Source organism: Rattus norvegicus, chromosome 15 (genome assembly GCF_021556685.1).
Source record: "Rattus norvegicus strain SHRSP/BbbUtx chromosome 15, alternate assembly SHRSP_T2T, whole genome shotgun sequence".
NCBI lineage: Eukaryota > Metazoa > Chordata > Mammalia > Rodentia > Muridae > Rattus > Rattus norvegicus.
This window is the reverse complement of record NC_141548.1, coordinates 35,810,058-35,837,731: the sequence shown is the minus strand read 5'-3', so window position 1 is coordinate 35,837,731 and position 27,674 is coordinate 35,810,058. Positions and strand designations below refer to the sequence as shown.

Sequence of the window (27,674 nt, the reverse complement as noted above, 5' to 3'; positions counted from 1 at the left end):
AGAATTCAAGAGTGTATGACTGAAATTGATCTTGTAGAAACTATAGTATCTTTGTGCTCAGATTCAGAACTCTTTGTCTCCAGGTTTTACATTAAAGATGTTGACTAAAACTGCCAACTTTATTTCTAGCCTAAATTGAGCTGTTTGTTTTAGAAAGGGTTTTTCTTCCTTAGTGCAGCCTGAGTTTTGGGGGGAAATGTGAATACTAAGTCATGGCTCTCCTTTGTTGCAGGTAAAACACTAGTCAAGAAGCTGGCAAAAAAGGTAAGCAGCATGGGGACTTGTGTCCCTTTGTGTGACTGCGGCCTGCACTGTGACCCCTGCTGGCTTAGCTCAGAGATGGGCTCCTGCCAGCCCCACTCCCAGTTTCTCTTTTGTTCCTCTGACTTAACTTCTTCGCCAAGTCACCATCACCAGCCCAGCTTCTCTCTCTCTACCCACCTTTGCTCCATGTATGAAAACACCCAGTTTTATTACTTTGGAATTTGCCTACTAGGAAAATTGCTAGGCACAGAATCTCCTTCCCTAAACTTACCCGCTATCCTGCACCAGCCAGCCTCCACCCACCTCCTTGGCTATCCACTGGTTCTAGCTTCCCCCAGATCTTACATGATAGCTGCAAGCTTCTCCTTCCAAGACCTAGTGAAACACCCCCACCCACACCCACACCCCACACACACCCCCACACCCTACACTCTTTTCCTCCTGGAACCCAGAAGCCCCACCTATCCCTTCCGCCCAGCAATTGATCCCCAGCCGCCTTTATTGACCAAATAAAGAACCAATTAGGGAACCAGACTTTAGTGTCAGCACCTCCTCCTACAGGGGCTTTTATTTGTCTGTTTGGGGTGACATGGAATATGGTCTTGTGTACTTAAATTGAAAGATTTTAATTTGTGTATTCAAAGGATATCGAGGATGTACTGTCAGGAATCCAAACAGCACGTTGTGGATCAACGTTTTTTAGAGACCTAGGCGATAAAGGTAATTTCAGTCATTGTTAAATTTTTTTTTGTGTGTGTGTGTGTGTGTGTGTGTGTGTGTGTGTGTGTACATACTTTAACTAAGCAGTGTTAATGATTAAACTAAGATATTTATGCCGTATGACTTAATAGGTGTTTCGTGGCATAATAAATGATTCATGGTGTAAGAGATAACTTTCATAAGTTTTTTAAGCAATTAAAGATAAATTACTAGAACGTCAGTGGTAAAGTCCTAGAGAAGGAATGAGGAAGTGTGTGAAGTGAGGAGTAAGCCAGGGTCAGAAAACCCTGAGGTGATAACCACCATGCCAAGAAGTAGACAAGATGAAGGCCCATTAGGAGGCCAGGCAGAACAGCCAGAAAAGCAGAGGGAAACCATGAAGGAATGCTTCACAGAGGCTGAAGGAAATGCTAAAGAAGAGAGGACGGGCACGCAGGCCAACCCTGCAGTCCTTGCCTTTGCAATGCCTATGCACCTTTCCTGTACAGACTGAAACGGTGGTGTGACGTCAGTCCCTACGTCAGTATTACGTATTATGTCTAAACCGTCCTTGCATCCTGGAACATAACCAACATGGCCACACTACTTGTGCTTCTTAGTTCATTCCTAAATTTAATTTGCTAATTACTGAGCACTTTTGTGTCTGTTTATCAGGAAAATCAGTCTGCAGTTTGCTGTTGCTGCTGTATTCTTACGTGGTTTTGGTATCAGGGTTGATCCCAGTTTCTTACAATGAGTTTGTAGTTTCCTTACCTTTTTATTTTATGCAGCAGTTTGAAGAACATTAACATTGCCTCTTCCTGAGTAGGTTTAGTGGAATGAAAAAAGGAATCTGGTCTTGATGGTGTTAGTGTGAGACCCTTACTACTTTAATTGCTCATTGTAGACATGTCTAAAATAATTATACCCTCTTGATTTAACTTTGGTAGGGTACCTGTGTCTGTGAGTCCTCCTCTGTGGGATTTTCTGGGGGGGTTGAATATACATGTTCAAGGTAGTCCTTCAAATGACCCTCTGCACCCCAGTGGGGTCTGCTACGATGTCACCACTTTTGCCTCTCATTTGATTGATTGCATCCTCCCTCTCTTTTCATTTGACTAACAGTTTTTCTGTCTTGTTCATTTTCTAAAAGCTTACTGTCTTTATTTCATTAAGTCTTTGTATTGTTCTTTTAATGTTCAATTCATTAATTCATTAATTCATAATTTCTGCCCTCATTTTTCTTTCTGTCTTCTCCTTTGAGGTTTGCCTTGTTCTTGATTTTCTAACACTTAGATGTGCCTTTAAGCTACTCAAATATGAGATCACTGTTTTTCAGTATATGTGCATATGCTGATATGTGCAGTTCCATGTGAAGGCCTGAAAACAACCCATAGTGCCATCCTCAAGAACACTGTCCACCCCCTTTCAGACAGGATTTCTCATTGGCCTGGATCTTACCAATTAGTCTAGACTAGTCTGTGTATCCTGTGGTCCTCTTCACCAAACCCCAGTGCTGCAGTTACAGCATGCACCTACAGCCTGGATTTTTATGAGGTCGATAGTGTATGAACTCCAGTCCTTGTGCTTGCAAAGAACGCACTTTACTAACTGAGGCATCCCCAGCCTATGGGTCTCCCTTCTCCTGGTGGCCACTGGCTCACCAGGTCAGAGGGAGAAGGAGCAAGCAGGGTTCAGGTGAGTGAGTATGATGACAGTCGGAGACAGCTTCCTGAGAAAGCTCTGTCTATTGTTCCAGGGTTAGGGTGTATAAGGGCTCTTAGGGGCAAGTGTGGGAAGGGATGATTGGTCATAACATAGTTAATGATGATCACAAGGCTAGAAAGCTAGACTGTGACTCGTGTGCTGAGTCATGCTTCAGATAAGGTCACTGTGCTCAGAGATATTCTCTCCAAGGAAGGTTAGGCAGAGAAAGGGAAGCCCCACTGAGAAAGGGAGTCCTACATTTTGCTAAAAGCTCAGAGAGCTCTCCGCACATGGTGGACTACAACCTCAATAACAGGGTTCTCCAACGCCAGCCCCTCTGTAGTTTTTTAACACGGCAGTCATAGCTATAAACTCAACAGACATCTTACTTGTATCCCAAAGGCTCTGATAAGTTGTGCTTCTACTTTTGTTTGATTTGTGGAAGTTGTCAGTTTCTACAGTGACCCAGTGATTTGTTACCTAAAACTGCATTACACAATAGAAGACAGCAGTGTACAATATAGAAATACATGTTTGGTTTCAATGGGTTCTTTAACTTGATTACTGCTTTTATTGACTATGATCTGAGGAGATACAGGAATTATTTCACTTTCTATATTTATTAAGACTTGCTTTTGCAAACGCAAGGCCCTGGGTTCGGTCCCCAGCTCTGAAAAAAACAAAAAGAAAAAAAAAAAAAAAGACTTGCTTTTGGGCCTATATTATGATCTGTTTTAGAGAAGAACTCAAAAGAATGTTGGATAGAGTACTCTGTAACTGTCTTATTGAGTTCATTTGATCTGTGATGGTTGAACTCCATTAAAGAATCTTCAGAATTAATTTGCTTTTGGAGATAACCAGCACCTATCCATAACTCCAGTTCCAGGGGATCCAGTACTCTTTTCTGACTCTGAGGGCCCCAGCCATGCAAGTGGTACACATGTATTCAGATATGCAGACAAAATACTCATTCACATAAAAAATTTAAAAATACTGGGATAAAGGCAAAATAATAATAAAAATAGTATAAATGAAGAAAGGCGAGATGACAGTAATGGAGCAGATCTCTCTGTACTCTAGGGTTAGGTCCTGCAGGGGTACATTGGGAGCACTGTCTCTGAGTACTCTAGGGTTAGGTCCTGCAGGGGTACATTAGGAGCACTGTCTCTGAGTACTCTAGGGTTAGGTCCTGCAGGGGTACATTGGGAGCGCTGTCTCTGAGTACTCTAGGGTTAGGTCCTGCAGGGGTACATTGGGAGCACTGTCTCTGAGTACTCTAGGGTTAGGTCCTGCAGGGGTACATTAGGAGCACTGTCTCTGAGTACTCTAGGGTTAGGTCCTGCAGGGGTACATTGGGAGCACTGTCTCTGAGTACTCTAGGGTTAGGTCCTGCAGGGGTACATTAGGAGCAGCTCTCTCTGTACTCTGGGTTAGGTCCTGCAGGGGTACATTAGGAGCGCTGTCTCTGAGTACTCTAGGGTTAGGTCCTGCAGGGGTACATTAGGAGCACTGTCTCTCTGTACTCTAGGGTTAGGCCCTGCAGGGGTACATTAGGGGCACTGTCTCTGAGTACTCTAGGTTAGATCCTGCAGGGGTACATTAGGGGCACTGTCTCTGAGTACTCTAGGTTAGATCCTGCAGGGGTACATTAGGGGCACTGTCAGTTGGACTTGCAGACTTGTGTCCTGCTATGGTTCACGCTGCTGTGAGCCTGCACTGGACACAGGTCAGAAGTCAGCCAGAGCAGTCTTCACTTGAGTGTAGGAGCCCTCTGTTGGCCACAGTTAGCTTTGCAGACTGTGGGCCTGACAGGTTTTCCCATCCTCCGGAGACTTAGGAGTTGTTATCTACAAGAGCCTCATTCCTGAGTGCATCTCCCAAATGTGCAGGGAGTAAGGGAAGAAAAACACAGCACAGAGATCCTTACGGACAGGCTTGTCCCTTTACTTTCAAACCCACTAAGTGACCCTGCTGGAGGGCTGCAGCTGTGAGAGATAGTTCCCGATAGCTTCAGAATTCTGAGTCTTTACAACAGGATCTTCTAGCAAATGCATCCCTCTGAAGGGTGACCTACCCACTAGCTTTAGGGCTATCAGACTCCGTGTTACTCTCAGTGGAAGAGATCTGCCCTAGCCACCAAGAGCAGCGTGTCTTCCTCCTATAATCCTCAGTGCCTGACCCCAGCTCCCAGACACCTGCAAATTCTTCACGGCTACCTCACCCTGGCTCTGTGGTCAGTTGATTTTAGAGTCCTTGATTTATTCTCAAGTCCCCGAGGTATCAGTTTTAAATAGTAGGTTCCCTGTCAAGATGGCACCCAGCTACAGTCCACCAAGTCATGAGGAATGACAGTATGGAACTTCTCAGCACTGAGGACCGTGCTTTCTCACCAAAACCCAAACCAAATGGGATTGGGGTTTCCTATGACTGTGAGCTTGTGTGCTGAGCGGGTTGCTCCTCACCGTGGCCACCTGTGCTCCCTTTTAGAAAGGCTCGTACTCCCCACCCCCACACACTCGAGCTGCACCACCAGAACAGCGGGCTTCTCCAAACTCTCTTGTCACTCCTTTGTGATGTCTAATGCTGGTCCCTTTCTCCCTCTGGAACCCAGTCTTCTGCATTTGATCCTGGCTCTTCTCTGTCCCTCATGTGAAGCAGCTACTAGCCTCCCATTTGTCCTGAGTACTTGATGCTTACAGGGATATAGGTTAGTATGCAGTGAGATCTGTGGCCATGTTGCAAATTTTTGAGAAATGGGTGCCATCATGAGAACGTATTTGAAACCTGGCTGAGCGGCCAGCACACAGGCGGAGGAGTTAGGAGCAAGCCGAGGTGAAGACAGATAGTTGAGGGTGAGATGTGAGCATATTTCTTATTGAGGAGAGGGAAGGGGTTGGGGGTTTAAGCAGGACAAAGTCCCGGAAAGTATGGAAAGAGATTCTAGAAAGCTAAAAGGACTGCCGCACCACCGACTGCTAGGTTTTCTGATATGCCAGGAGGGAAGAACAGATAGGTAATGCTCGTCTGACATACTGTGTTTGCAAAATTAGTAGTGAGTATTGGGGAACCGCCTAGACGAAGCAGAGTAGAAGGGCTTATGTCTAGAGAGAGGAGGTTGGAAGAAGAATTTGGAGAAGCCTTAAGTAGAGACATAGTCCATGAAGCAGAGAGTCACTGGGCAACATTGATTACCCCCTGCATCTCACCTGGAGCAGTAAAGGGCTGCAGGTGAATGAAGCTAACGGTATGTTTGGCAAGTAGAGGACAGTCCTGGAGGAAGCCATTAAGAATACTAACTACTTAGAAAAAGGTTGACTAATTATTTATGGATCCTAAACAGGACAGTAGAGAAGGAAGTCAGATAGGAAGAAAGATGAAAAAGAAACAGGAAGTCAAGAGAAAGCTGCCAGTGACATTGGAAAGCAAACATGGTGGGGAAAGAGTGGTTGGTTTGAAAAATAAGCATTTAGGAAACTTCAAAATAGCTCTAGGGGATGGATCAATGGTTAGGGAATGGCTCAGTGGTATAGAGCCCCTGGCTAACAGGGAAGGTCCTGAGTTTGATCTCCAGGGTCTATTCCAAATGAATACATACATACATACATACATACATACATACATACATACATACATGTGTGTGTGTGTGTGTACACCTAATTCTGTGTATTAGTAATATGAATCAATAGCTGGTTTGTGGATTTCTGTTCGCCCTCAGTATGTTAATATATAGTAGAGAGCACAGAATTTCACGATATTACATATACTGAATGGCCCAATGGTCTGTACACTGCAGTAACCCCTATAACAGGGTTTCTCAACCTGTGCCTCACAAAAAAGAGTCCCATAGCAGCTATCCTGCACGTTAGACATTTATGTTACGATTCATAACAATAGCAAATTACAGTTATGCAGTAACAACAAAATAATTCTGTGGTTGGAGGTCACCACACCATGAGGGACTGTATGAAAGGTTGAGAACCTCTGCTCTGTTGAATTGCTCCAAACCAAGACAGCAGACTAAGCCTTTGCGCTTTAAGAGATGATGGTCTACAGTTTCATATTGGGGATTTCAGGAATGTATGTATTCTGAAGTTGACAGACTCAACATTTCCCTGTATTTATGACAAGGAGGAGGCAGAGAAAGATCAATTCTGGCATCCATGCTTTCTCCATTGTCAGTCCAGGACCCCCCAGCCTTTGGACAGGGCCATCCCTCTCAGATCCACCTCTCTGCGAAAGCCCTCAGTACCACAGCGGTACCTTAGCAGGGATTCCAAAGTCAGTCGAGCTAATTAATAATGGAGCTTAACAAACAGAAAAACTTTGAGGAAGGATTTAACAGGAATTTTTGTTTGCTTGTTGATTTTAGTTTTCCATTAAAATATAAATTTCCAAGGAAGAAGAGTCAACAGCAGTTTTAGTCACCTGTACCTCAATGTTAATAAAATTGTCAGTGTTAATAACAATTTACATTGCTCCATTTCACCCCATGTAAGTTTTATCAGAATTTATAACATAACTAGCAAAAGGTAAAATGTTCTTGAGATAAAAATAATTCACTCTGCATATCAAAGAAAAGTAAACTATGAGTTATGATTATTCTGCATTTTTAAACAGCTAGATTGTCATAGCACACTTTCCTCAAGGATGTTCTGACCACTGAATTGAAGACACGTTGTTGTAAGATATGAATAAATCCCCATGGAGAGGGGTAATCCAGCCTTCTTGGGAAACAAGGTCCTCAAATGCTGTTAACTGAACATATTCGTGTCTGAGTGTGGTTCCAACTTCAGAATGTTTCTGGAGTGTAAGAACTGTTCCTTATCTCTCCTAGTGCCCTCTTCAGAGTCTTTATTAAAATTTTAACACTATGTTTTTGGGAAAAAAAAAAAAAACACATTTCCCAACTTGGGCTGGGGAGATGGTGTGGTAGTTGAGAGCACTAACTGTTCTTTCAGAGGACCCAGGTTCAATTCCCAGTGCCCACATGGCAGTTCGCACCTGTCTGTAACTCATGCATATGGTGCAAAGACATAGGCAAGCAAACCACCCATACATTAAATAGACAAATAATGAGAGGATCATTCCATGTTTATTCTGCTTTGAAACTGCCACTTAGCAGCATTCAGTTTACCATTCAGGGTAACAAACGGGTACTGCACAGCCTTCCTGAGCGCCCTCAGGTGCGAGCTCTTAGAGCTGCTTTCTGAGGCAGAGGCTGGCCCCTGCTGGCTCTCTGGTGCTTGTAATGCACCGTGAGCACAAGCTCATGGTTATACCTTCTCCACAGTGTTTATTTAAATCTTTTACTTTTAAGTCCGTGTTTGAAAAGAAGACACTAGAATTTTTCTTTTCAGAAATTGTCTATGCTTAGAGGACATTTACCTGTGTTTAAAGAACAGAGATCTCCTTTGGCACCAAGCCCAGTACAGTCTACAAGTTGGGATTTTTTTCTTTCATTTTTTTCTTTCTTTGCTCTATTCCTTTGAAATATAGAAAAACACTATTTTCCACTTTTTTTCAGCCTGCCAAGGGATGAAATGCTTTGATCCTCAAACTAACATTAGAGCACTTCTGCCAGGAACCAGACATGACAAAGACATAGAACTTATTCTCCCCTCATGTAAACGCTGAATAGTCTTCAGAGAGTGTCTGAAGACTTACTACGGTCCTCTCTCTGAGAAAGCGCTAAAACCTGCTCTAAAAGCAGGGAAATAAAGAGCTGGTGATTGACAGGAAGTCCGTACCCAGCATGTGGAGCACCTACTCCTGAGGCTTTGAAGTGCTGTGATAGGAAGGCTCTGTTTCAAAATACACAGTGAGAGGTGGGGACCGAAAGACAAAACAAGACTGATGAGTTGACAATGAACTTAAGTTTCATTATCTAACATAATAATATATAAGTAAGTGTCATTATTCTGTGTGGTTTTATCTGTCAAGAAAGTTTATTAAGGGACCAAGTATAGAGCTCGTTCCAAAGCCAGCTTGGTTTGGAGCTAAGACATACCCCGTACCCATTTTTCAAGCCCCGCAGTTAAATATGGGCTCTCAGGCTCTGAATACTGCCTTGTGTCAACGCCAGTCACTTTGCCCATGGCCTCATATTTCTAAGTATAACTGTCCAGTCATCAAGTCCACACACAGCCTCCCCACAAAAGAGTCAGTGACCCAGCATTCTCAGTAGAAATCATGCAGCACTATTCATAGTAGCCCAGCTTCAACCATGACTTGTCCCTGAACCAGTGCCTGGAGCCACACCCCTAGAGCCTATTCACCAGCTTGCGCTCAAGCCACTTACCCATCTGTGCTGGATAGTGTTTTGTCAACTTGGCACAAGCTAGAGTCATTCGGGAAGAGGGAGTCTTGATTGAGCCAGGAATGGAAGGCCAGTGTCAGGGTAGAGGATAGAGGACGGAGTGAGATGCCTAGCAGGTAAGGAAAGGGAGAAGGGAGAACTCCACTTTCCTCAGCATCTTGCTAGACAGACCAGTTGATGCTCATGTGTGAGAGATCAGTCTGCTATACTGCTGTATACCCATTCACAGGCTGATTTCAACTGGAGAACCCTCCTAGGCACACCCATAAACAGTGTGCACTCCTTGGCCCAGGCAGACTGGCACAGAAGATTCACTGTTGTGACCTCCTAAAAGTTGATGATGAAGTATGGTTCCCTCTTTTTAAACCCTGGCTGTGTTTCAATTTTGTTATTCAATGGTTTCCACCAAAGAGATGTAGAGTAGAAACATCTGTTTTTACAGAGGTGATGTTTCAGTACTATTCATCTCCTGACTTGTTCTGTTCTTTCCTCCAGGGGTAATTTCATATACTGAGTATCTTTTCTTGCTTACGATCCTCACAAGTAAGTACATCACACACTTCTACTTACAGCTGGGATATGGCATTCGATCCTCTTTGTAAAAAAAGATGCATCTATGTATGTGAGCGCACTGTAGCTGCCTGCAGACCACCAGAAGAGGGCATCAGATCCCATTACAGATGGTTGTGAGCCACCATGTGGTTGCTGGGAACTGAACTCAGGACCTCTGGAAGAGCAATCAGTGCTCTTAACCTCTGAGCCATCTCTCCAGCCCCAAATTCAGATCCTTAACAAGCAGGACTTTTGAAATTTGGTATTTGTCTCCTTATGACTAAGAACATTGGTCATAGGGCTGGTGAGGTTGCTCAGTGGTTAAAGTAAGGTGCTTACTATACAAGCATGAGAGCATGAATTCCTCAGGAAAAGCCTGAGGGGTGAAGGCAGTCTGAGTGGGAAAAGCTCCAGAGTCTATGAGGGTGGGCACTAAGGTGGAGCACAGTAACGGAAGCCATCCAAAGTACTGGCTTCCATGTGTGCACGCACAGACAGACTCAAATGCACACACCAGAGACACTCGTGTGCGTACACACGCGCTCACACACATACACACACACACACACACACACACACACACACACACACACACACAGGAACCTTAACAAAATAATGTTAAATTAGATTGTGTTCTGAGATCTCCTCTCTCCCATACCCAGAAACTTTGTGTCAGAGACAGATAGGGTGAGAGAAATCATGGTTAGTTTTCTCAGAGAGAGATCATGGCTAGTATTATCTGATAAAATGGGAAAGAAAAAAAAATCATGGTTAATGATCTCTGAGAAAGCCTTCTCAGAGAGAGGGGGGAAGGAGAATGAATGAATATTTTGTTGTTTTATTTGGTGGGGGGGAGGGTTGTTTAGTTGAGAGAAAGTCTCACAGTGACCCAGACTGCCTTAGAACTCTCTTGAGTTCACAAAGATCTACGTACCTCTGTCTCTGGGATTAAAGGATGTTTGGCCTCTCAGGGATTTTTTCAAAAACAACTTTATTTGAAGTTGGACAATATTCCTGTCCTTCAAAAGTATTCTAGTGGTAAAAACTAGGAAAAGACCAAGGGACTCCCAGATGTGGATGATACTAAGTAGACTTGGTGACTTAACACAGCATACCTTGCTGCATTCTAAAACAAAACACAGCATTAGTGAAAATTATACAGTCTGTTGTTCATGGTTCATAATTCTGTGCCAGTGTTTATCTTAGTCTTGCTAAGTGTTCTGTAGATGTGTAAAATTTTACATATTCTATTAAAGGTATATGGGCCTGCCACTATACATTATTATAATATGTCCAAAAATGGCAAAATTAAAAGTTAAAAAAACTAAGAAAGTAATGAAAATAATAATAATAATAATAATAATAATAGTAATAGTAATAACAACAACAACAATAACAATGATGATGATTTATGAAAATAGCAGGAGTGCTGTGAAAGCAGAAGGAAGCTGGAGGTGGAGGCGAAGAAGCGAGTTCTCAGAGCACTTAGTTGTTAAGGGCAAGCAGCACAGCCACAACTCATGGGAGATGCCAAGACACATGAGCTTCAACATCAAGTACAGTTTGAAAGACGACCTTCTTCGTGGCTGCACTGTGGTGGTGCATACTGTATCTCAAAAACAAAAGAAAAGAAAGAAAACGAAAACAGATCCTCTTTTCTCAGTCCAGCTCTTGCTTACATAGTTTCTGGTCATTTATTTTAAATTTGGAGGTTTTTCTGGCTACAAATACTTAGCTTTTCCCCAATGACTAATAGTTGTTCCTTGTTCATTCCTTGCAGAGCCTCACTCTGGGTTCCATGTTGCTTTTAAAATGCTGGATGCAGATGGTAATGAGATGATTGAGAGAAAGGAGTTTGTTAAGGTGAGCACGTGCTTGTTGGATTGTTAAGAAGCACCTGGCGTGGGGCTGGGGATTTAGCTCAGCGGTAGAGCGCTTACCTAGGAAGCGCAAGGCCCTGGGTTCGGTCCCCAGCTCCGAAAAAAAGAACCAAAAAAAAAAAAGAAGCACCTGGCGCTTGAGTAGTAATAGTCCACGTCCTTCACAACCTAAACCGTCTTCACTGTTACATATGCGACAGCAAAGCGCTTGGACTTCAGAACTGTGTTCTAATGGCTCCGCAGTTGAGAGCACTTGTAGTTCTCCCAGAGGACATGGCTTTAGTTCCTGCATCCCTGTAACAGCTTACACCTCTCTGTAACTCCAGCTTTTGACCACAGCAGCACCAGACCCACTCGGTGCACAAACCTGCACTCGTGCAAAACACTCATGTATATAAGGTAAAACGCATACATTTTTAAAATACTTTCTGAAATACAGTCTTGGGGACATTAACAAGTGACTAAAACATAAGATTCTAAAAAGAGAAATGAGTGGCGCATTTACATTTTCATGATTTTGCTTTCTTGACTTCAATGTATAATTATAAAGTAAAAAGGGATTCATAGACCATATGCTTTAAAGAATGCATGTTAACCATATGTTTTAAATTAGTCTTATATCAAAAAAGAATAATAAAAACGTAAGCCTCCATGAAGAGTAATAAAGCCAAAAAGTATGAATTAGTGCAAATTTTTTAGGAACTGGATACAGTGAATATTTGAAAAGATGTAAATACAGCTGAAGTGTTTAGTAATATATTTTCTAAATCTGCAAACAAGGAAATCCATTCTGTTCCTTAAAAGTAAGTAATGATATGAAAGAAATACCTCAGTGTAAACTGTTGGGTATGCTCTGTAGTCAAGTGCAGAGGGGTATGTGGATACGCAGCACGTAACTTAGTTGATGGTGGTACCATTAGCAAACTAATGGGGAAATGTGGACACAGATGACTGATTTGTAGCATTTTGTTTGTTTGGTTGGTTGGTTGGTTAGGTTTTGGGGGTTTAGGTTTTGGTGGACTTTTGGTTTTTGTTTTCCAAGAGAGGGTGACCTTATGTAGCTCTTGCTGTCCTGAAGTCACTAGGCAGACCAGGTTGGCCTCAAACTCAGAGATCTACCTGCCTTTCTCTTCCCAGTGCTGTGACTAATTTTTTTAAAGTCTTGAGATATGAAACAAATAACACTCTCTTTAAAGTGTGTGTGTGTGTGTGTGTGTGTGTGTGTGTGTGTGTGTGTGTGTGTGTTAAGAAATAAGAGGGAGTTGGGGATTTAGCTCAGCGGTAGAGCACTTGCCTAGCAAGCGCAAGGCCCTGGGTTCGGTCCCCAGCTCCAAAAAAAAAAAAAGAAAAAGAAAAAGAAATAAGAGGATGCTGAGTTGAAAAACAAATTTTTATCTGCTTTCAAAGTTAAATACATGCCTTGCATATTGCATATGACTGGGGGATTTTATTCCAAGATTTGTAGTCAAAGAAAAGAGGATCTATAGGTGGGTGTGCTGGCTCAAGCTTGTAATCCCAACACTTGGATAATGTTGGAGGAGGACCATGAGTTCTAGACCAGCCAAGGCTACAGAGTGAGCTCTCAGCCAGCCTGGGCCACAAAGAGACCCTGTCTCAAAGTAGCCGGCAAGTGACTCTCTGTAAGCTGAAGGTCAGCCTGGTTTGTACACCAAGCGCCTGCCCAGTGAAGGCTCCGTAGTGAGAGCCTCCAGCACATAACTTGAAGACAGAAACGTATGCCAGCACCTGGAGATGACTATGCATCGCAGCTTCGTCCATGGTAGCTCCAGTCTGGGAGCAGCCAAAGTGTTTGCCAAAACTAATCAGGTAAAAAAAATGTTGGCTGGACAGATGGCTCAGTGGTTAAGAGCACTGACTGTTCTTCCAAAAGACCTGAGTTCAATTCCCAGCAACCACATGGTGGCTCACAACCATCTGTAATGGGATCCGATGCCCTCTTCTGGTCTGTCCAAAGATGGTGACAGTGTACTCACATACATGGAATAAATAAATAAATCTTTAAAAAAAAAAAATAGCGGGGGCTGGAGAGATGGCTCAATGGTTAAGAGCACTGACTGCTCTTCCAGAGGTCCTGAGTTCAATTCCCAGCAACCACATGGTGGTTCACAACCATCTATGAATAAAATAAATCTTTGGTTCTTTTTTTTTTTCGGAGCTGGGGACCGAACCCAGGGCCTTGCGCTTCCTAGGTAAGCGCTCTACCACTGAGCTAAATCCCCAGCCCCAAAATAAATCTTAAAAACAAAAAAAAAAGTTAGGTATACAGTATAATTTTACTCAGCAACAAAAAGGGACAAAGAATTAAGCAATGACATAAGCAATGACAGTAAGAATGGATCCAAATGAAAAAAAGTATAAACTGTGTGATTCTGTGTATATACAGTTCTCCATGTTGACACTAAAACAAAGCAGACCATTGGTTGTCTGGAGCCTGAGAGGAATAAGGGGTTGTTTGCCTACATGAGGAAAGGGAGGGAGAGAGAAGAAAGACTGAAAATATTTCAGAATACACCGTGGTTATGTGGCTGTGTAAGGTGTATGTTGTTCTCTATAAAAATTCACCCAGTAAATCTTTTTGACATCGTTCAATGCCATAGCTTTGAAAATGGTTTGTTTTATACAAGAAACTACCGCAAAGCCTTGGAACAGAGGAAGAGCAGAAAAGATCTAAATAGAGAATGAATTATAAAACAATTGAACCCCTCAAAAAGTAGGCTTGTGATCCAGAACAGACGATGAGGAGACAGGGTAGATGATGTGACACCTGAGTGGGCTGTCGAGTGGCGGATGGGTGCTTGGGGCTCAGGTACACAGACTCTTTTACCTGCAGTCACCATGAGTGATGAATCTGTTCATTTTCAAAGCGTAAGTGGGGGGATCACTTTTAGAAATTAAGACACTAGGCTGGGGAGATGGCTCAGAGCACTTGCTACCTACGCATGAGGCCCTGGGTGCAGATCACCAGCACCCACTGTGGCCATGTGTGTCTAACACCAGTGTGGAGGGATCTCAGGAGCTTGCTGGCCAGACAGGTTAACAAAAACCAGGGAGAGTGATAGAAAAGGACACCTCTGCATGAACACAGACAGACACACACACACACACACACACACACACACACACACACACACACACACACCCCAGACAGTAAACAAAAATACCTGTATAAATGTTTGATCTAGAGTGAAGGCTTTTAGTTGGATAGACTAATTGAAATTCCTTGTTACTTGTCTTGCCTTAGTATGTATGTAGTGTATGTATCCTCTGCAGGTCCCAGTATCATTTTCTTTGAAGTTTAGCAAACTGCGGTCAGGAGGCTAAGGCAGAAGGATCACAGGGTTCACAGTAGCCTGGGCTAAATGGCAAGACCCTGTCCAAAACAGATGTCTTACAATAAAGGGCAACAAAGATACTTGGAAAGCAGCCTTGATGTAGAATCCTCGTAGACTATGATTCACGATTCACTTCCAGCTGTACAGTTCTACCCTGAGTAACGAGGCGCCAATGTATCAGCAGCAGCTGCTTTCATAGCTCAGAGCCTTGAGAAAGTTTTCCTCGTTCTCATTTCCAGGGATGGAAGTAGTTCTTTTGCCAAGAGCAATAAGCAGAGTCCCAGAGCCAAAAGCCCCCCAAAGACCCCCCAAAGAGGCCCCCAAAAAGCCCCCCAAAGAGGCAAGCAAACCTGGGAAGGAAAGGAGGGACAGTGGGAATGTTCACCAGCAGACTGTACAGAGCGACTGAGTAGATAGGGACTGACTGGAGACATCTGAAGTTGTGGAAGTCAGTAGGAATTACAGAGACATTTCAAAGGAGAAGCAAGTGCACTGGTAGATGGCTTAGCAGATGGACCCAGGCTCAGCTACCCAGCTAATGGTAGCTCTCAACCATTTGTAACTCCAGTTCCAAGGAATGCTGTACCCACTTCTGACCTTCACAGGCAACAGGCACACACATGGCTCACATGTATACCTGTAGACAAAACATTCATACATATATGTAAGAAAATTATTTTAAATATTTTTAAAGAGAAATGGAGACTGGAGAATAAATAGGAATTGTAAAAGTACTGTCAATAAATTTAAGAAATTATTTTGAGATTGTTTTTATTTTTGTGTGTATGTACATATATGTACATGCATGTGTATACATGGAGCATATCATCCCGTGGAGCATGTGTCAGAGTCCGTTCTCTCCTTCCACTGTATGGATCCCGTAGTTCAAACTGCAGTTGTCAAGCTTGCTTTTGGTATTTCAAGCAATCTCACAAGCACCCTTCTGAGATATGTGATAATTAAAGAAGGAACTAACCCTAAGGTAGGAAACAGAGTTGCACACAGAGAACCTGAGGGTCAGTGCTATAGTTTACAAGATACCATTGCTGTCTGGCTACCTCATCTACCTTAGAGCCAGGAAACACCACATGGACTTAGGACAGTCATTCAGGTAGAGAGGCTGTGAGGTATAACATTATCCTGTCAGGTTTCAAGCTGTTAGAATTTACACTTGTGCAATTCTCCAAGCCCTGGATAAACTTTGTGCTTTATAGTGGAGTTAAAGGAGAATTCTTTAAGACAGACTGAACAAGAGCCCTGCAGGTATCACCAGCGGGCTTGCAAAACTCAAGAGTTAGTTGCATTTCAGTAATGTTTGGGGTAACTTGAGACAAAGGCACAAAGCTATAGAATCTTTTCAGCTACAGAAGATCATAGATGCTCAAGATGCCTTCAAGACGGTGAAGACTATTTATTGGCAGAATACCTAAGGTTGGTCTGTGACATCACGTGCGGAGAGAGAGAGAGAGAGAGAGAGAGAGAGAGAGAGAGAGAGAGAGAGAGAGATCTATAAAGGGTTCTTGGTGCTGGCCACAGAATTGGAACTTGATAACAAGGAGACTTCTATATATGTCAATTTTTGAAGAAAATATTTCAAGGAAGAAATTTATATTAATTATTGTTTATATTAATTATTTTATCTGTTTTACTTCCATGATCCTTGAATTAATAAACCTAAGTATATAGTATCATATATATAGATATTATATATACATATATATTCTTGAAAGAGCCAAGAGTGATGGTGCAGTGATAAGATACATTTCTGTAATATCTTTTGAAAGTGTCCTAAAATTCACATTGCCTCAGTTTGTGACTTTGATATTTGTAAACGTTTGTGTTTTATTAACTCTAGATGAAAATACTGTGTTAGGAAGTGCCTGAGAGCTGGTGAGAGTCACCATCCACATGAATTGCTCTCTGTCAGGTGTGATAAACAGTGTGGACAGTGATCAAAGCCAGTAATAGTTAATCCGTGTAATCTTCACCTTGATAGATGGTGCATCTGCTTGTAGGCTGAGTGCCAGGGTTTTAAGGCTAGTCCTCTAGACAGTCGATTAATGAGCTGTCTGTTCACGGGGGAACCTGCTCCTAGGTGGTCCTTTCATCCCGAACTGTCTTCACACTGCTGGAAACCGCTGAGCTCTTAAAATAGGAGTTTAGGAGTTTGTCCAGCTACATACACCTGCTAGAGTTGCCGCTAACTAAGTGGGAAAGCCTTGGGGAGAGCTTATTCTCCTTGGTTTTCAGTGATTCTCCCATTCCCGAATGTAAACTGTCCTGGAAGCAAAGAGAAGCAAACATGACTCTGGGTAACTCATTTCCAGGCTGAAATTGAAAGTGTGGATGAACAGAGATTCAGACCATTGATTCTACAATACAGCCTTGGTCTTTCAGAATGTGTACCCAGTGAATGAGCGCTGATGGGTCTTTGACAGATTATTCACTTTAGCGTTACCCATCTGTTTGATGGCATAGCATCCCAGTGCCCAAATCCTTGCTCTTCCGTGAGCTTGGATGTCCTTACCCCGCTCCTTCAGACAAGAGTGTCATCAAGGAGGGCTACCCGGAGGAAGCCTCCCAACGCCACCTGCGTCTGCTCCAATGGTTAGCTCAGTACCTGCCTTTACTCTACTTGTTTACTCTCTTCCGCCTGTTAGAGCGGAAGTTCAGTGATGGCCAGGGAGCTGTCTGTCCCTCACTGCTGCTCTACAGCACGTCCAGCAGTGCTGTTCTCATAAAGCAGGCACATACAGCTTGTTATCATGAGCCAGGTCCTGTGCTGCTGTGTTAGAGAGTCAGGGGGAAAGAAAGATCCTCTGGCCTGAGGATCTGAGTTGGACTGAGTGTTCAAGTTCATATTCTCAAATGAAAATGCCAAAACAAAGATGAACATAAGCACTTTAAAGTCACATTTGTGTGTGTGTCTGTGTGCACGTGTGTCTGTGTGTATGTGTGTGTGTGTGTGTCTGTGTGTGTGTGTGTGTGTGTGTGTGTGTGTGTGTGTGTGTGTGTCTGTGTGTGTGTCTCACACTGGACCCAGGTCCAATACCCAGCACCCACATAGCAGCTCACAATAGTCTACAACTACAGTTCCAAGACCTCCAGCACCTTCTTCGTATCTCTATAAGCAGCAGGACTACAGTAGTGCACACTCATACACTCAGGCAAAACACCCTTTGTATGGTGTTTTAAAAATTACTTATTGGGGCTGGAAAGATGGCTCAGCGGTTAAGAGCACTGGCTGTTCTTCCAGAGTCCTGAGTTCAATCCCAACAACTACATGGTAGCTCATAACCATCTGTAATGGGATCTGATGCCCTCTTCTGGTGTGTCTGAAGACAGCTACAGTGTACTCATATACATAAAATAAATAAATAAATCTTTTTTAAAAAATTACTTACTTACACAGTAACTTCTGAGAGAATTGTTTATTTTTATTTTCTGTGTGGCACATGTATAACTACCCATGAAGGCCAGAAGAGAGTTCATATCCCTTAGAACCACTTGGACCCTCAAACCAACTCTAAATTCTCACAGTGGTTCTCAACCTGGGGGTTGCATATCAGATATCCTGCATAGTAGATGTTTACATTATGATTCATAACAGTAGCAAAATCACTACTGTTAGTGATGAAGTAGCAAGGAAATAATTTTATGCTTGGAGGTAACCACAACCTCAGGAATTGTATTAAAGGTCACGGCATTAGGAAGTATTAGGAAAGCTGAGAGCCACTGCTCTGTAGACTCTACAAGAGAGCAAGTGCTTTAGCTCGTGATAAACTCCCACCAGTATTCCTAAGTAATGTGGACGTGGAGGAAGGTACATTAGCAATGCTTTGTACCACGGGTGCTGCAGCTATCGAGGTGCGGGCGTGGAGTGCTCTGACAGCAGCATGGGTGTTCAGACGAAATGCACTCATTTCTTAAACAAACTAACGAGACCTGGCGTCTGACTATGGACAGTCTCTATCAGAAGCCCAGAAATCACTCTCCCAGAGTCTTCCCACAGAGACATTCAAGGGCACATGGATTCACTGGGATTAAAAAGGAAGTAGTGCCAAACTTCTGCAAACCGTCAGAAACACGAGACAAAAGACAGCAAGCCCCAGGGGCTTCTGGTAACTAAAACCTGCGAAGGACATGCCAAGAAGTAAATTCTAGTCCTATTCTCATGAGCCAAAATGTAGAAGCACTTCACCAGAAAAGGCAAACCAGCCCCTATGTGAAGTGCAGAATGAGGTCGAGATGAAAATACCAGTGAGTTCCGCAGGTAAGAAATCGGTTCATGGAGTCCAGCATATGCTGTGGTGGCAGAGCAGACGAGGGCATGTGTACATGTGCTGTCTGTTTTCTGTGGTGACCTTTGGCTTTTGAGACAGCTCTTATGTAACACCCAGCCTGACTATGAACTCCGTCCTTCTGCCTTCGTCTCCAAATACCCCAGATCCAAATGCATACACCACCGTGCCCAGCTAATCATGTCAGTATACACAAGGCGCTTAACCAAATGAATCACGCTAAAAGTCAGAGACGTAGGAAAATGATGTCTTCATTCTGGTAAAGAGCATTTACAAAAGTCAGAGAGGCTGGGGGATAGCCCAGGAGCTCTCATGCTGAACTGCATCAGACTCTGAGTTCAGTCTGCAGCACTAAGAACTGAAAAGCAAACTGAGGAGCGTCTGGCTTGAGAGGTGAGGCATCCTGAGGGCCTTCCTCACAGAGTCAAGAGCAAGGCAAAAAGGTATGTTTTTAACTCTGTGTTCAGCATCTTGCTGGAAATTCCAGTGATAGCAGCCATTCAAAAAGGGAAAAATAAGTAAAAACATACTTGAAAAGGTTAGAACGGAAGAAGTCAAATCTGGCTTTTATCTCCAGCTGACACAACTCCACAGGAAAAGGAACCATCAACAAAAGCACAGCCCATTCAAACAAGTGCAGTTAAAGTGAGCCCAAACTAGGTTAGTATGCAGAACTTGTCGATTCCTTCCTGTAGTAGACATAGTTGAACTAATAAGTTTAACAGAAACCTTGCCCCGAAACTCCAAATGCTGTCATAGGCTCTGGAAAGCTGATTAAGCACTGAGAACACACGTTGCTCTTACAGGGGACTAGGGTTCAGTTCCAGCAACCACACGATGGCTCACCACCATCCATGACTCCAGTTCCAGGGGATCCAGCCCCTTCTCACCTCTGTTGGCACCAAGTGGCCCTGTGGTACACATACAAACATATAGGCAAAACACTCGTTAATAAACCTCTAAAAAGCAAAGAAAGTGTTGCTGAGTTGCTGATAAAAACAGGAGAAGGTATAAATAAGTAGAGATACAGAGTGTTGATGAGTTTGGATGTGTCAAGACAAACCAAGTTGCAAATGACAAGCAGATGTTTTTATAAAAACTGACAAAATGGCTTTGAAATATATGTGTAGATTACCTAGCATCCACAAAGCTTTGAGTTCTGATCCCCAGTACAGCCCCCCCCCCAAAAGGCTTAATTTTAAACATTAAAAAATAATTAAGCGTATATGTCAAAGTAGAGAGCTGGAACATATGAGTTTGAGAAACAGAAGCAGAGCTGGTTGAGGAAGTGGCTGCTGTCAGGACTCAGTGCACTGTGGCTCTGTGGTACTAGTGTGGAGGTCAGTCAGTGGAAAATAACAAGAGTGCATTCTTTGCATTCACTTATTTTCATTAAAGCTCCAAATCAAGAGACTTTAAATTAACAAATTGTGCTAGAACAACTAACTGATGTGAATAAAAAATTAGCGAGACACAAAAACAGTTAAACTTCCAGGTTGAAAATATTATGATACCTTCAGAATATAGAGGAGGCAGAGTCATTGGTTTGGTGTGGTATGATGTGATTCTTGTGTTTTTGCTCACAGTTTGGCCAACCCCAAGGTCTCCTCCATGATAGGTAAATGCTCTACCACTGAATTTCAGCCCCAGCCCAAGGCAGTCTTTTAGGTCAGTTTAGGCAGTACCCACAAAAGGAGCCACGATGATCTGTCTTCACCACAATGAAAAACCGGTGCTAAAGAGCAAACGCCATGGGGATTGTAGCCAGGCATATGGACACAGATCTCTATACTGAGGCTTCAGGGGCTGAGGCAAGAGGATCTCAGGTCCAAGGCCAGCCCAAGATACATGGTGAGAAAATAAATAGACAGGGAAGAAATTGGGAATAGAATATTTCCAGACACTTGTCTAACAAAGGAACTATATGTAAAATATATAAGGAAGTTTTACAGGTTAGTAACTTTTTTATGGTAAGACTGTAGTTGACATTTTACAAGAATAAAAGTACATAAATGAGTGGTAAGCATGGGAAAAGGTATCCCTTACATTAAGGAAGTGCAAGTTCAAAAGCCAAGTGATCATACCACACTCCCAAGAGAAGAGCAGCTATTAAAGAGGTCCATGACAGCAAATGCTCCAGAGGGCCAAGCATGCAAGCCTTTAATCTCACAGTTGGGAAGCAGAGGCAGGTGGATCTCTGTGAATTCAAGCCTGGTCTACAGAGCAAGTTCCAGGGTAGCTAGGGCTTCAGTTCACTTTGGAAAAGTAAACTTTGACCATTTTGGTTTTGTTTTTAAATAAATTTCAACAGTCTAATCACCCTGCTGCATATCTAGTCAAGGGAAAATTAAACCAGTGTCCATTAAATTAGGCTATACAAAAAGAGATCATGACAGCTTGATTCATAGTAGCCAAAAGAGCAGACAAGGGCCACCAGGCAGATAAAGAGTTGAATAGTGGGGCTGGGTATTTAGCTCAGTGGTAGAGCGCTTACCTAGGAAGTGCAAGGCCCTGGGTTCGGTCCCCAGCTCCAAAAAAAAGAACCAAAAAAAAAAAGTTGAATAGTGTAGTCAGACAGCATGACACAACTCACCACTGAAGAGAAACAAGCCACAGGGGTGACTCCAGACAACTTGCTGAAAGAAAAAAGGCACACACAAAACAATATGCACTGTCTAGTTCCACTTGAACACTAGGTGGGCTTAATTTAGAGGAAAAACTAGAACTCCTTCCAGGGACATTCAGGAAGACCAGATTGAGTACTGAGAGAACTGTTATCAAGTGGTCGAGGCCAGGATCTGCATTTTAATGTGTGCATTTTTTTTCTGACACCCTGTAAAGAGTAGCCAAGCCGGAAACCCCGGTGAAGCGTAGATAAGCTAAGCACATTAGTGTGTGCTGCTCCTGCCTGAGGCCCGGGCTGCTTCCTGGGCAGTCTGTGGTAGAACCCTTAGTGCAGTTTTGCTCAGTCTTGCATGAAAGAATTGAAGGCGTTGAGCCAAGGGAGGAATAGACAATGTGAGTGTTGAGCCCGGCACTACCATTGGGTTTTTAATGGTAGACCCCAAACCAATGTAGAGGGTTCAGTTGTTTTCCTTAAGTCTGGAGGGATGTTGACCTTGAAGGGATAGATTCAGAGAACCCACCATGAGCCATGCCCGAACATACATAGGAGGAGGCACCAAGTATAGATTGATGTTTTGTGATTTAATGTCAGCAGTTTGTAAATTACTAACAAATCATGGGGGGAAAGTCCTGATACTTTGTTTCCTAATTGATTTAAGCTTAGTTTGAGATTTTGTGCACATCTCATTTTTTTTTTTAAATCCTTTTCTTCTAATTTGCTTTCCATCTGAAGACTGGTACAAATGTCTCTGGAAGGTAGGTAGGTTATTTAACATACTCAGTTTTAAGAAAGTGTTATATGTTTTATAATTAACAAAAATGTGTCTTTCAAGGTGTTACAACTAAAAGGAAGGGTATGTGTGGAAAAGCCTTGTGTGCAGTGGTGTCAGGAACGAGCCTGAGTAAAAACCACTGAGAAGAAGACGAGGCACAAAGCCTCGCAGACTTGAGAGCCCGTCTGTTGGAAGAGCTGCTGCTGAGCAGACCCCGCCCATAGTAGCCTTTCCATCTCTTCCTCCTACAGTCTTACATGGTCAGTCAGCCCACAGACAACTAGCAGATGTCCTGTAATTACAGCCTAGCGTCTGCTCTCGGGTTATTTTGAAAACTCCATTAAACAGACTTGTAAAGTTGTGTTTGTAATCTTTTCAGCTGCAGAAGATCATAAGTAAGCAAGATGGCTTCAAGACAGTGAAGACTAATGAGATAGAATACCAGGTATGAAATAAACAGTTCCAAATACACAGTGATGGTACTAGCTGTCATCTGTCCAGGTCGTGATGGGACTTATGAAGAACTTGGTGCCTCGCACATGCCTACTAAGCTACACAGGCATATGCAGATGTGCAGGGCTGCCCTGCCAGTGCCCCACCCCATCGCAGCCCCTGGGCTGTGAATGCTGGGCTGTTCCTATAGATATGTGGAGGTCTGCTTTCTTTGTTTTTCTTTGAGACAAGACCTCACTCTAGCTCAGGCCAGCCTTAAACTTGTAGTAGTCCTGTCAGCCTCTCTAGTGCAAGGGTTACAACTGTGTCACGGCCACACACCCAGTTTGATTTTTGTTCTGATATAGCAACAATATACTATATGTTGTTCCCCATTTTTCATTTTCCCAGTGTATCTAAAGACCACAGTCTTATTTTGTGCAGCAGGAGTTGGGGGGGAGGGTATGTCACACACAGCACCGTGAAGAGGTCAGATACAACTTCAGGCGTCTATCCTTGCCGGCCTTGGTTAGGATCTCCTGTCTCCAACTTCCACCTCCACACTGGTCACTGACATTACAAACAGGGGCTGCTGCTCCTGACTGTAGGTTCTGGGGATCCAGACTCACATCCTCACACTTGTGTGGCAGGTGCTTAACACACTAAGCCAGTACCTCGTTCTCATTATGGCTTCAGAGTACATGTTATATGACTACAATATGTATGCTGTCATTCATTGTTTGGGAAATATTTAACATATATTTGCCTTTTCATAGTTCATAAAGCTGCAAGGAATAATACTAAGATTACACTGTTTTATTTACATATGACTATATTTTAGGGATGACATACCAGAAATTCAAGGTTATCAGACTGTGACAAATATTAATGAATGTTCTATGAGACACAAATGAATTTTTAGTCCTACCAGTGGTGTATACCAATAGATTTCAACTGACAGCATTCTAGTAATTGTAGCTCCATCTTGAGTCTTTCTTAAACTTCTGAATCACTCCATCTTTAGAACTTATCTATCAAACTGTGTACATTACTAAAACTCACAGCCTCTGTCAGGAGCACTCAGGAGGAGGCAAAGGCAGGTGGATCTCTGAGTTTGAGGCCAGCCTGGTCTACAAAGCAAGTTCTAGGCAAGCCAGGGTTAGATAATGCGATCCGCGCAAAACCAAAACAACCTCCCTCCTGAGTCAGCATGTGAAGCATTGTGTGACTACCCAGCACAGTGGAAGAGGGTTTTTTATCATTTATTATCTATACAGGTTCTGCCTGCATGCCAGAATCGAGAATCAGATCCCAGTATAGTGGTTGTGAGCCACCATATGGTTGCTGGGAATTGAACTCAGGACCTCTGGAAGAGCTGCCAGTGCTCTTAACCTCTGAGCCATCTCTCCAGTCCATGGAAGAGGATTTAATCCCTGATATCAAAGTTGCTTTTATTTTAATTAAGTTAGTTCAGGCTGGGATACTGCTCATTTGGTAAAGCTTTGCATTGGAAGCCCAAGGCATGAACTCGGTCCCCAGAACCCGTATAGAGGCTAGAATCGGCAGACCATGCTGGTAATCCCAGCAAGGAAGGCAGATGGGAGTATCCTTGGGGTTCTTACACACACACACACACACACACACTGTTAAAATAACAATAATTAAGAGCTGGGGAAATGGCTCAGTGCCTAAAGCACTTGTGTGCAAACCTGAGAACTGAACATATGTAAATGCTGGGTACCTGGAGGGGCCTCAGTGATCAAAGCTTTGCAGATACAAGGGTTCTGACAGCTCAGGACCCAGTTAGAGACCCTGCCTCAGTACAGTGGAGAGTAATGAAAAAGGACTTCCTTCCTGCATCAGCCTTGGGCTTCCACACATGCACGGCAAATACATCTGCGTCCGCACATGTAAATGTACGTATAAACATGCAGACACCACACATACGCAAAGACACATATACATTGATACATGAATAAGAAATTCCTTGAAAAAGACGTAAAAACTTAGAAATACCTGTTTGTACTCCAGAAATCTCAGAACTCGGGACTCTGAGGTAGATTTGTGAGTTCAAGGCCAGTTTGGGCTATGGTGAGATCCTTAACCTCCAGGGGGATGGGGTGGAGGGGTGGGAGTAGGGACTTGAGAGATAGCTCAGTAGTTAAAAGCACTGTCTGCTCTTCCAGAGTCCTGAGTTCAGTTCCCAGCACCCACATGATGGCTCACAACTGTAACTATAGGCCTATGAGAGTCAATGTGCTCTTGTGGTGTGCAGACATACATGTATTCAGAACACCCATATACATAAACAGGTCTTTAAACAAGGAAAATGAGCAAGGAGACTGAAAATGCAGCTCAGTGGTGGGACTCCCAGAGCATTCCCAGAACAGCCTGCAGCCCCACAGAAAGCAGGCATAGTGTACTCTCCCACGTCGAGGAGGCCACCGCACTACAGGAGACCTCCTCTAAAAAGAACAAACGCTGAAATAGACTTGTAAACGGAAACCAGGGACTCTACGCAGACGTGGAGCCAAACCGACAAATCTAAATCTAATTAGAAAAAAATGGCCAGGGTGTCGAGGAGAGGAGTTGGCAAACAGGATCAAATACGTGGTGTGAGATTCTGAAGCCAGGGTGATAGCAGACACCTTAGTCCCAGCCCTCAGGAGGAGGCTGAAACAGCTGGGTCACAGAGTTCGAGGCCAGCCTGGCCTGTTACACAGACAAACCTTGTCTTAGAGAGTAGGGAAGAAAAGAAAAATAATTCTCCAAGAATTGATAAAAAGTATTTTAGCTACCATAAACTTATTTATGCGTTGGCATTTGGTCTGATATTTGGTAAATGTCAAAAATAGAAATTATCCTGAAGGAAATATCAAAGTATAACATTCTGTCTAAATACATAGACAGCTTAGGACTTCAAAATTAGTAATGATCATATTTTTATAAAGTTGAGTTGCATTTCAGATTGCTGGGACAAGCATAGTAGCTACTACTGAATAGCTCATCAGTAGATCCTGTCTGATCTGGGAACAGAACAGTTCCTTCCTTAGTGTAAATTCGAGGACATTTGGCTGTTTGGTTGATGTGGCCTCTCACTGTTTCACTATGTAGTTGGTTGCCTCTGTAATCCTGAGGCGGACACCCTTAGCTTCACTAGATCTGTAGAACCTTAGCATGCTGGAAATTTGAGTCTAAAACTTAAACTGAGTAGAAGAGAGAATAAAGACACTTTCACAGATGCTGGAATCTGTGTGGACACGGGGCACATGCAGACCTTTGCTAAGAGGTCCTGGAGGGCTCCCTGCAGGCTTTCATTTGCCTAAGTTCTGGAGAAAAGTCTTCTGAGGTCCTGACAGAGCTCAGTACTAACCCATCTGAAAGGCAGCAGAGACGCCAGGAGGCCCAGGTTAGAGAGGGAAGGAGCACTAGACATTAGACTCCAGACCAGTGGGCTGTGGGCTGCAGAGCAGGCCTCTGGGCATCTGTGTCAACAGCACTAACGGCGCATAGAAGGGGCTTTACTCCATAGAGCCAGATGAGGTGAGGCACACCGGTAATCCAAGCTGTTGGGGATGAGGAAAAGGGGTTGGGCCTTTGACTCTTTCTAGACTTTTTCTTTTTTTACCCATTTAGTATGTTTGCTATGGGTTTTTTCTGTTAGGCCTGTACCTTCTGGGGCCTAATGACAAAGGATATTAAGTGGAAGGGGGAGAGAGGCAAGGTGTCCTGTTAGACAAAAGCAATAAGCAAAAAGAGTGACCGCCCTCTTTCCCATCTTGTCCTATAGGACACACTTGTGACTCTTTCCCCAAGGCCCCGCCCACAGGTTCCTTTTTGTCTGTTTTCTTTATAGGAACCAACAGTGAACGAGCCTGGCCTTAACACAACCCTTCAAGTGCGTTTCTTTGGGAAAAGAGGAGAAAAAAAGCTTCATTATAAAGAATTTCGAAGGTAAGCATGGAGACGTTTATTTGGGAAATTGTTACATAAGGAAGGAAGGAACTAACTGTGCTTACTCCCCAGACCTGCAGCCTGCAATCCAGCCGTCCTCAACCTGCAACAGCCTTTGCAGCCTAGCTCCAAGACTAGTTCCATTGCATTCACAACAGTGGCGAAACGGCGTTAGGAAGTATCAGCAAAAGTAATTCTATGGTTGGGGGTCACCACAACACAAGGAACTGTAGTAAGGGGGCACAGCATCAGGAAGCTTGAGGACCAGTGCTGTAAACCTGGATAATATTTATGGGAACTTTAAGCCATTTATCATTTAGAACTTGACCTATAAAACATAAAATATCAAAAAATTATCAAAATATCAAAATATTCTAGCCTATTTTAAAATATAATGTCTGATTTATAAAATGTAATGATTCCTTTTGGTAATTTGATACTAGCAACTAAGAGACATGCCCCAGTTTCACTTTGGTGTTGGTTGGTTGGTGTATTGGTTGTTGTTGTTTTTTTCTTTGGTTTTTTTTTGGGGGGGGGGTGAGACAGGGTTTCTTTGTGTACCCTGACGGTCCTAGAACTCCTTCTGTAGACCAGGCTAGCCTTGAACTCACAGAAACCTGCCTCTGCCTCCTGCCTGAGTGTTGCGATTAAAGGTGTGTGTCACCACCACCACCACCCTGCCACTTTGTTCTTAATACCGAACAAACCAGCCCAACAAGGGCCATGCACTGTGTCCCTGAGTACAGCTCTGCTGGGGCCAGCACTGGCTGATCTCAGCTGGATTTACTCTGCATTGAAACTGATCTGAGATGTGGGGA

At 43.4% G+C, this 27,674-nt stretch overlaps 1 protein-coding gene across 3 annotated transcripts in view; it reads left to right on the top strand.

Annotated features, from left to right (window-relative positions):
- Positions 1-27,674, top strand: part of Micu2 (mitochondrial calcium uptake 2) — an 82,016-nt gene that overhangs the window by 43,546 nt on the left and 10,796 nt on the right. Inside the window, exons 3-8 of one of the 3 annotated variants that reach the window (NM_134396.2) lie at positions 233-264; positions 909-984; positions 9,482-9,529; positions 11,319-11,401; positions 22,850-22,915; positions 26,759-26,856. In NM_134396.2, the coding sequence (NP_599223.2) occupies positions 233-264; positions 909-984; positions 9,482-9,529; positions 11,319-11,401; positions 22,850-22,915; positions 26,759-26,856 (403 nt within the window). Of the gene's footprint in view, positions 1-232; positions 265-908; positions 1,015-9,481; positions 9,530-11,294; positions 11,402-22,849; positions 22,916-26,758; positions 26,857-27,674 lie in introns of all 3 variants that reach the window. The other 2 variants (XM_087584922.1, XM_087584923.1) reach the window with 2 other exon arrangements.